At 36.0% G+C, this 11,287-nt stretch overlaps 1 protein-coding gene across 1 annotated transcript in view; it reads right to left on the bottom strand.

Moving 5' to 3' along the window:
• Positions 1–461: 461 nt before the first annotated feature.
• Positions 462–11,287, bottom strand: part of smad6b (SMAD family member 6b) — a 51,354-nt gene continuing 40,528 nt past the window's right edge. Inside the window, 1 exon segment of the mRNA NM_001045051.2 lies at positions 462–1,391. Coding sequence (NP_001038516.1) covers positions 850–1,391 — 542 coding nt within the window. The 3' untranslated portion in view covers positions 462–849.

Here is an 11,287-nt window from a genome sequence, read left to right as displayed (position 1 = left end):
GAGTTTTTCTTTTATTATCTGAGTAAATAAGATTTTTTAAAATATTTGTTGTATTCTCCCGTTCACTAAGTTTCCCAACTATGACGACTTCTGCTACTGAGAAACCCGGAAATGTGAAAAGAGTCTATTGCAGAGTGACACAAACAGCTTGCAGAAATATAAATGCACGGCTACACGCAAGGCATGCGCCGTGGGTCACTCTGATCACTAGACGCAGAAGTATAAACCAGCTTTAGTCTCTATTTCAGAGGTTGCACTGCAGAATGAACCACCAACTATTCCAGCATATGCCAGTATTGGGAAACACCCATTCACACTCATACACTCAGCGGTCTTGCTGTGAGGAGACAGTACTAACCACTGAGCCACCGTGCCGCTCCTTATTCTTCACCATATAAAATGTAATCATTAGAATCAGGCTTTGTTTATAAATGAGTAAGAGAGACAAAAAGGCAAAGCAGTATTATGCGAATACTTTATTATCAATGTGTGAATGGTGTTAGCTTTTCATCTGGATATTAATAGTATATGAAAACTATACACCAAAACCAGGCTCTTCCTATTTTTGCTGTATAATTTTTCAAATTGGTATTGAAAGATTCTTTATCTTTATAGATATTTATATATATAATATATAAGCCAAAGTGCATTTCCCGTTTTTTTTCCTCTTGTCCATGTACACATTGCACCATACATAAATAATTACATCGTAAAAATGACTCCAGTATTTACAAGTATAATATATATTTCTTATAATATATAAAACTTTATATTAAATCTAAGTAGATGATATTTGGGATTGTTTGTGGAGTCTCTCGGCATGAGCGAGTCCATGTGTTTATCCATGTGTTATCTGTGGTTGTTGAGGAGGATCTCCAGCCAACAGGGGCACGAAGTGATGAACTGGCGGGAGTAACAAGGGCCCCAGCCCTTCGCGAAACTGATGCGCACACTGTTCGGGTCATAGGGTCCGTCTAGCAGCTCCGACTCGGCTCCTTGCCTGAGCATGGACGAGCGTTCATAGTCAAACACTTTAATGGAGTATCCAGGCATCACCTTGCGCACCACCAGGCTTCGACTCCCTGGGACATCCAGAGTCGGAGAGTTGACGAAGATGGGGTGCTGGCTGCGGTTGTAAGCCCAGACTCCATCCGGCTCTTTGCTCAGGAGCAAGCCGTAGCCGATCTTGCCACGCGTCCGCTGCACGGTGCTGCTGCGCTGGTCCAGGCTCAGCTGGCCAAGGCAGAAGCCCGTACCTTGAGGTAGGTCATAGAAAATGCTGACGGCAGGCTGGTACACCGTATAGAGGCGGCCCACCCGTGTCCGATGCTCCCAGTACGCCACGTTACACCAGTGACTCTGCTTGGGGGCGTCAGGTGACAGACTGGCATCTGAAACAGGAAGAGAGAGAACACAGCTGTCACTCATTTGTCCCATAACACTGAAATAGACAGAGAGATGGTTTGTTATGTGGAGTTGAAGGCTGCACTGTTATGTGTGGCCTCAAGAGGGCACTACTTCAAAACTTAGTTCATTCAAATATTTACTAACACACTGAAAAGCTGAGAAATGGATAGAATGAGCGGAAGAAATATTATGACGTTAAAAAACCTGTTTAAGTCAAGTATATATGCCCTAAAAATTAAGCAAAACAACCAAAATCTAAATCAAAATGATCATTATTACTTTAATGGCTCAATCATGTGCTTCCAAAGACCCTGATTGTGTCTTAGCCGCACACACTTAATGAGACAGCTCACCCCAAAACAAAAATTTAGCCACTACTTACTCACCATCAAGTGGTTCCAAACCCGTTTCTTTTTTTTTGCTGAACATAAAAAGAAGATATTTTGCAGAAAGTTGAAAACAAACACTATGGAAATCAATGCTTACAGGTTTTCAACATTCTTCAAAGTATCTTAATTTGTGTTCCACCGAAGAAAGAACTCAAATAGGTTTTGAACACATGAAAGAAGAGTAAATAACTACAGAATGCATTTTCCTTGGTGAATTATCCCCTAAAATGATTCCACTTAGCAGTGCCACGTATTGCGTTCAAGTCTTGATCTGGAAAGAGAGTATGTGTGGAAGGGGGGGATATGTAAAAGCCATGAGCTCATATCCGGCGACAGCTCCCTCCCCCGTCTCCATTCTCCTCCACATTCCTGTGGGTGGGTGATGGTGGCGATGGTTTGGGTGGAGAGGGAGCGTCTCCTCCCGCTGTGGGCCTGGGGACAGCTTTCAGCTCCCTGACAACTTAGTGCAAGCCTTTGACCTCCTGACCCCCCAGGCTTCACGCTATCAGCTCAGATTAACGTGCATGCTGACTGATGCCATTAATTTGCTCCTGAGAGGCTATTGGCAGGGAGATTGCAAGAGCCAGGGTCTGTGGCTCCTTCACATTTTCTTGTGACTCTCAGGGTCATTCAGGAAATAGCTAACCACAAAATTAGCCTTCTGTCATCGTTTACTCAACGTCATGTCAATCCAAACCTGCATGCTATTAGATTTATGGTAGAACACAAAAGAGAAGATTTTAAGAAACTTTTTCTCTATATAACAACAGTTTACAAGCAAGGCTGTGAAGCTCCAAAAACAGCATTAACCACTAAACTGCACCATAAAATGACCAAGGTAATGCTTTATATTAGTTAGCTCTTTTGCAGAGCAGTATTTTGAGACCATAAATAGTATGACAGTATCAATGAATAAGAGTCACTGAAATCTTGAGTTTAAAGTGTTAGTTCCCTCAACAATTTATTCATTGATCTTTATAACCCAAATTAACATATTTTTGGTGAAATATGAGAGTCTCTAATGGTATCTGACATATTTACTATATATTCATAGTCTAATTTACAGTGTTCTTGGAGCTTTATATGATCATGGACTGTTTCGATAATATTTTTGGTTCCTTTTCTGGCCTTTGAATGTCTCTAGAAGGTTGCTGTCTATGAAGATTAAGAGAGCTGTCTGATTTTATCTAAATTATCTTCATTTGCGTTTTGAAGACGAACAAAGGCTTTTAAACGAATTAAGGTTGAGTAATTAATTACATCATTTGAATATTTGCCTGAACTAATCCTTTAAAACTTCACCTGTGAACATGACACTCTGAACATCCTGATAGCTGTCTAATTAATAATCTACCTGGGGTTCGTTTCCGAAAACCATCGTAAGCCAACAAATGTCTCAAGTAACATCATTACAAACATAGTTCATAAATTTGGCGTTTCCCAAATCCATCGTTCAAACGAACATTCGCACACTTCTAGTGCTGTAGTTAGAAGCATAGTTCCTGGTTCTTTTTTATTCCCAGTTATCCCCTTTACGCCTATCCATTTAGAGCGTTTAAACTTGGAATGATTTAAATAATAATAATAATAATAATAAATCTCTCTTAGGTGTAATTTGCTGTCAATGTATTCTTACAGTTTAGTTTTAGCGATCCTCATATTGACAATTGCGCTCCCTTCGCAGTGCACTTTAAAACATTGACGCCATTTAAAATGCAGCCATGGCTCATGACAAGGCGATAAGTGGCCTATTATTTAAAAGCTGAATTTATGTTACGTCTTCAAAGTTTGTGAAAACAAAAATATATAGCGAACATTAATGCTTTTAATTTATAGGTTGTTAATTTAGAAATGTATCTGTACTAAAGGCTTAATAACATGGGCCTGTTGGTTAAAACATTTCTGCAGTGGTTTGAATTTCACATTGTACTTAAATAAATAAATAAATAAATAAAATAACAAAAAAAAAATGACAAAATCCTACTTAATAATAATAATATTTTTAATATTAATTAATCATTATTATTAATTTGTTAAGATAGATTTTTTCTTAATAAATAGCCTGCTGTAAATTACAACCATTAATGATTTATATGATTTATATATGATGTTACATGTTAGCTAAGCGGTTTTATGTTTTATAATAGAATATGGAATAATTCTCAAATAATATTTGTAAAGGAAACATAGGCCCTATATGTACCATTTACATATATTTCAATTAATATAGAAAACGAGTGCATGTTTTTACCTAAACTAATATTGGATTTTTTTGTAAATGCGTATATATTTGCAGATAAAATGATGGGGTTTTCTCAAAAAAGTTTAGAGCACGTCCTTTAAAGCATCATTATGGGCGTTTTACGTTCTAACTAACGTGGTTCAAATGATTGATCTGCGACAAAGCAACTATGGTTTTGGGAAACACTTGTCACTACATCGTTTTTTTCCCAAACCATGCATTGTACTATGATAGTTCAGCCATGAGTTACGTCATTGTTTGGGAAAAGCACCAATTATTGATCAATTATTGCTGTGGTGTATGTTATTAGAAAATCGATCATGTATAAGAAATCTAGAGTTAAAACTGCATAATCTGACAGTGAATAACACACAATATATTGTATAATTTGATTCCAGGTATGCAAGACCAATCAAAATAAATACATTTTGCCATTGTATAAAGAACAGGTGCATATAGACTCTTCAAACCTCACAAGTTTGAAACCACAAAAAGTCAACTAAACAATAAAATTATTTTATAGAAGCCTAAAAAAATCAATCAAATAAGACAACCAATGCAACCACACAAAGAAAACCCAACAAATTACAATACATGAAATCTGCTGTCCATTTAAAGCATGGCTGTTTGGATATGTGGTAGAATCAGGACCAACTTTAAACCCTTCTCCACTGAAATGGTTCCTCACACTGGGCCCCAGCATGTTAACATTACCAAATTCCTTACATCCTCTTTAAGCTTGCAATGTGTTTTTTTTTCTGCTAATAAAACCAATGCACCTACATCCAAAAACACCTCCCTTTTTTGGTAAAGTATCCATGCTAAGTAGTCATTAGCTCCATGTTAAGTCAACAGAAACAATACAGGAAGACTTGCTTCCAGCTATGCGGCCTAATGAGCGCTGAATTTGAACTTCTACCTAAATCAATGAGATGCAGAACAGAAACAATGCAGCAGGAAGGTTCACATGGCTGTACACTTCTACATATGCCGGGGTTTGATTAATGCCCCCCATTTTTTACACGAGCGAGAGAGGAAAGAGACACAGAACAGGGGTGGTTGAGTCTGCGCTGGCTGTTCTGTGGGTTTAAACAGGGGTGCAAAGATTAAAGGTTAATAATCTTTTTAATGTTTAGCTTGGGAGCGAACAATGCTCAGCCCAGAGACCGGCCCTTTTCCTGAGGGTGTTGTGCGTGTGTGTTCATGTGTTTTAAGTGTATTAGAGCTGAAGAGAACATCAGCCAATGTTTGTGTTTGAGAGAGAAGTGTGTGTTTTGGCTGTTCTCGTCTCAGCGATGCCGTGTGAGTGTGTGTCAGTGGGAAAGGAGACGGGGAAGGAAGAGAACAGATCGGGCAAACTCATTAAATTCTCAGAATGCAAAACCAATCAGTGCCATCTTTGTTTGTTAGATTTACTCTTCCTTTTTATCCTGGCTAGAAAGTTCTGCCTAAGATATCTTTGGAACAAAGTTGTTTGGGCTGGGTGATTGTTTTAAGTAGGGATGTCCTGATCAGGTTTTTTTTCCCTCAAATGCAAATCCGAGTCATTTGATTTTGAGGATCTTCTGATACCCAAACCCGATCAGATACTTCTACACAACATAAAAAGAATAAAAAAGAGCTAAGAAACAGATCCAGGATGTTCCTTATTTTAATTTAATTCACCTTATTTTAACATTGAACATCTCTATTAACAAACAGAGCACTTCTGTGAGGTAGCAATTCTACACTTTTGGACTTTAGCGCAACACCAAATATAAAAAAATCTAATATAAATAGAAATAGCTCCTCAACTTGAAATACCCAACAGGCAATCCCCAGTATACATATCTCACAGTTTACTATGGCAATGTTGTCATCATCAACTTTATAAAACCTCCAGGCAACAGACATACTCGCACTTTCCGCTTCAAGCTGCTTCTGTGCTGCCAGTATTTAACCAATAGCGTCTCTGCAACAAAGTGATGTCATGCCGCGTTGCTGTTTCTGTATGAAGTCTTGAAAGAGATCTAACTCTGTGCCACCGCATAACTATAGATGTGTAAAAAAATAATGGGAATTTATATATATATTCGAGTTCTGATCGGGAGGTAATGTCAGATTTGATTGAGTCTGAAACTGCATGATAGGCCCGATTTCCTATCACGTGATTGGATTTTGACATCCCTAATTTTAGGTCAATTTTCATGTGCATGTTGTCAGTAAAGCCAGCTCTAGTAAACTTCCAGCACATGTGTTCAGATGGAGCCGAGTTTACTACACAGAGACGTAGTTCCATGATAAGCTACACAAGAATTTGTTTTTAAAATCGTATTTGATTTAATCAGTCGATAGTGACTAGTAGATTCTGCAATTACGACAGCTTTTTTTTTTTTGAACATGAACATGAACATATTTTGCATGAACATATTTTGTCAGGTAAAGCGTCTAAATCTTAAACCAATAAAAAACCTTTTAGAATTTTAATTAAACTACAATCGAACAAACAAAATATTTTAAGCTAAAAATTTACTATTTTTTAAAGTTATGTTTTAATATTTTTTTAACTGAACTGGCAGGGTTAGCATAAATCATTTACATATACAGTGGTCCCTCATTAACCGCAGGAGTTACATTCTAAAAATAACCCGCGATAGGCGAAATCTGTGAAGGCGGTAAAACCCCTCACTAACACACTTTATCCACTTTTCTCAGACAGGCATTAACATTTTCACACTCTTGTTTAAATACTCTCAAAGTTCAAATCTTTGTAGAAAAATAAGTCCAGTATTATAGAATGAAACTAAAGATCAAAACCATTTGATCTTCATTTTTTTCCTGTAATGGCGCCCTAAGGCAGCGTAACTTTTACCTTTCTTTAGCATGTCCAGAAGTTCAGCTTTTTGTGTGATGACAAGCATCTTCCTCTGCCTTTTGGGTGTTACCGCAGGTGCCTTTGACAGTGCTCGACAGTACACAGTACAGCATTTCAGAGTAACACTTCTAGCAATCAAGGATTTATGTAAATTTGGCAAGCTGAATGCATTCTGTACTGTACAGGAGACATGGTAGGGTTGGGCAATTAATAAAAAAGTAATCGAAATCGACATTCAGAACCTATAATCAATCAAATTTTTCCAACTTTTTTCAATTACTTTACCTTCCGAGTGTTTAGTCACGTGACCCCCGTGCAAATCTAAAAAAAATACACGTCACAACGACGTTTAGCGCAAGCTCTGTGATTGGTCAGTTTGGTAGCGGTTACGAGCAAGGGCAGTGCTGAGAGCCAAGAGATCATTAGATCATGTGTTTACAGTGTGAAATGCCATTGTTGTGTGTTTACCTTATGTTTAAAGTTGTTGCACATCTGCCGGTTCCTGCCTCTAAATGAGCTTATTAATATTTAAATTGACAAACAATAAATATACATTTTTTAAATGACTGCGAGTGCGTGTGTTTTGAGCTAAATATATTAGTCACACTTTACAATAAGTACTATACATCACATACAATTTACAATAAGTACAATAATCACTAGTTAATGTATTTACTAACATGAACTAATAATAAACAATATTTGCACAGCATTTACTAATCCTAGTTTAACATTTACTAATTATTAAAGTCAAAATCCATGTTTGTTAACATTAGTAATGCACTGCGAGTTAATGAACTAAGAATGAACAACTATATTTTGATTAACATTAACAAAAATAAATAATTACTGTAATAAATGTACAGTGCAATATTTGTTAATGTTAGTAAATACCTAAACTAACATTAACTATACATAATTACTATATATTTTGACATTATATTGTATTTATACTTAAAATATACATACCTTTATACACTACATTTCTAACTTTCTACTTGTACTAAATGTTTGTACTTGTACAAACATTTCCTTTAAACGCAAATATATACAAATGTACCCATTTAAGTTGTAATTAATATATTTTCTTCAACAACAATATAACATACACTAATAATAAACAAACTAAAAAGAAATACTGATGCACTGCAGCTTATACAGGCTGAAAACCATCTTTCTAACAAAATTCCACAGTAAATACTCATTATATACAACATCTATCATCCTCCTCCCCTTCGACAGGTCATTCACCTGTGTGTTTCATTTCCTGAATCAAATCCAGAACTTTCACATGAAATGAGCACAGCATTTGCAGCTTGTTTGTGTGTGTGTGTGCGTGCTTGTGCTCAGGTAGAAGCTGGAAAATGCACATCAGCAAGCGCCACAACAAGCAGGATACAGAGTTCCTGTCTCCCCTTCCCTGGAGGCCTCAGTCATGAGTCAGTGAAGAGCCTCTGACAAGCCGCCAGAGCTGCAAATACAGCCTTACTCAGACCGAAGACAGACAGACGGACGGCAGCGCGGCTATAATCGCAACCAATGACGCTACTTTAGTATAATAAACCTCATTTAGGCTATCAACTGCAGCGAGTAGGTGTAAGTTCAAAGGCGGTGGACATCTAAACTCATGTACCTTAATGACTCAGCAACGGTTTAGTTAACAACACTTAAGCGCTTTGGGCTCATCACTTGGAGGAGAGATAATGATGCCAGACTAAGTGCTAACTGTGTTCTCCCTTCAGTGTTTTTTGTTGCGGACAGGCTGGAAGACAAAAGCTGGGAGCAATTACGCCGCTCTGCGTTCATTTAACCCCAGCACCTTTCAACAGCTCCGTTTACCCATTAGATAGGTAGTGTGTGTTATTATTGTTATTATATTCTAAAAACCGACTCCACCAGTGTCAATCTCTTTGGAGACACGTTGTTAACGCCTTCAGGTTGACGTCTGACCCACTTCTAAACTAAACATGATGCACTGTAAAAAAAATGCTGGGTTTCACACAATTCCTACATGTTTCCCAACACAAATGGATTAAGCTAATTTCATAGTTTTTACGCATTTAAGTGGATTGAACATAAAACAATTAAGTTGTGCCTTAACAAACATAAAAATGTACTAGTTTAACTCATTTTATAATAATATAATCATTTAATAATTAGTTTGAACAAACCATGTGTTGAGTAACAGTTGTTTTGTACTTAAAACAAAACCCCCTAATTATTATATGTAATTAGATGGGGGGTGTGTGGATTTTATAATCTGTAAAAATAAGATTATTTTTTTACATTATTGGGTGTTTAAAAAATCACTATGCAACAAACAAAACACATTTTTGATCTAGCACAAGTATTCAGTGTTTGAAGAATCCTAATATAATGCTGTTGCAATGCACTTAGTATTTTAATAGATATGATTTAGATCTGACATACTACACAAGCACGACAATTTTTTTAATATCAGCGTGCAAACGCATTCACGAATGGAACCGTTCAACGATTTATTCATTAGACGATCACTCACTTTTTTTTAAATAAATAAATACGCTACTTTGAATGAACCATTTGAATTAATTATACAGTGAATCACTCATTAAGACTGAGACTTGCCACATCCTACTCCCCATTGATTTATACACAAAGGAAGTCATTTTGTATTGTTTCTATATGAATCAGCCATTTTGAACATCCACGTCGCCTGCCGTTTTTGAACAAATCATTTAAAATAATTTTTCAGTTAATCTTTAAACAGGGACTTGCCACTACCTACTAGACAATGATTAAGTTATTCATTAGCAATATTTCCATCCAAAAATGCTTATCAAATTCATGCGAAAAACTGAAATATCACATAAAAGATGTGCGAACAAAACATTGTTTCTATCCAACAAATCAAAGAGAAAAAAAATCTTCACTTCCTGATTACTGCTGCCAAATATCAAAAGTAAAATCGTAACTTGCTGTGGTATAGGAGAAGCTGCATAACTCTTCTTCTACGTAACTCTTCTTTATTTAATAAATGACTTGCGCCTAAGAAGGCAGTATGCCGACACACATTGAACGCATTGTGACGTCTGAACGATTCATTCGTTAAAACAGGGGCTTGAACCATCAACCAGTGGTTATTTTAAATCTATAACAGGCTTAAACCATCAAAGGTATCAACTCAGAAACACACTCAGCAAAAATGATTTAATTCTTTTAATAAAAAAAAGTGTGATTACGTTTTTTGTCAATATTCAGGGTTTCTGCAGGTTTCATAAATATTTAAGACTTTTAAAGACCTTTTCAAGACATTAGGAATGAAATGTCAGGCTTAACCAGGACAAAATGCTAAATTTTTTTTTTTCTAATGATCTGGTTGGGCCAGCAGAAAAGTATTTAATATATAATAATATATACAATAATAATATTAATAATAATAATAATAATTATTATTATCATTATTATTATTATTATTATTATTATTATTATTAAATAATGTGTAAATAATTATTATTAAATAATATTTAAATAATGTGTCAAAACAAGCATTTATTCCAACAAAAAAATTATATTTTATATATTATATATATAAAAATTATAATCAACTAAATATAAATAAATGTACAGGGACATGAGAAACTTAAGACCCATTTAAAATGAATTAAGACCTCCAGGACATTCTTTCAGTAAATTTAAGATGCCGCAGACACCTTGAATATTGTACACCACTACTATGATATAGCTGCTTAAGTAGATTCAAACTATAAACTTTAAAATATAATGTTTAATCAATTGTATTTACTTGTGAAAATTCAATTCATTTAATTAGTTTGTGTAATTAACACAACTTAAGTAATTTACACAACTTTTCTAAACTAAATATGTGTTCAATTTACAGAAAAGCAATTCATTCTGCATGCTGCCCACAGGTGCAAAAAAAAAAAAAAAAAAGTCTGAAAACGCAACAGTTGCTCAAGGAAAAGATTATATTAGAGTAGTAAATTGCTCAAGGGAAAGCAAACATGGGCAGCTGAGATCAAACAACAGCAAGGGCCTTGTTGACTTACAAAGCCAGAGCTTAAGGAGGCCGTGAGACTAAAGGTTACTTTGTCAGGAGGCTAAAGTCTTTTATTTAGTCTCCATTTGCTCTCAGACAAATACCAGTTACTTTTACAAAGCTGGAAATGAACAAAACGCACACGCACGCACAGCTAGACAGCCTCAAAGGTATTTCCTTTGAAACTCATAGCTTGTACATAATGCTCTGGTGGACGTGCTACTCAATCAGTAAGGTAAACATGCAATTCTCAGGCCGTTCCCAAGCCAGACATTCATATTCACATCAAAGAAGAAAACAGTCTGCGTTGGACAGGCCGGTATTGCGCTGTATGCAATGTGTGGCTATCAGTGGGC

This window comes from Danio rerio, chromosome 18 (genome assembly GCF_052040795.2).
Source record: "Danio rerio strain M-AB ecotype USA chromosome 18, GRCz13ab, whole genome shotgun sequence".
Lineage (NCBI taxonomy): Eukaryota > Metazoa > Chordata > Actinopteri > Cypriniformes > Danionidae > Danio > Danio rerio.
Note: the sequence above shows the minus strand (reverse complement) of the source record. Positions and strands in the feature narration are given on the sequence as shown.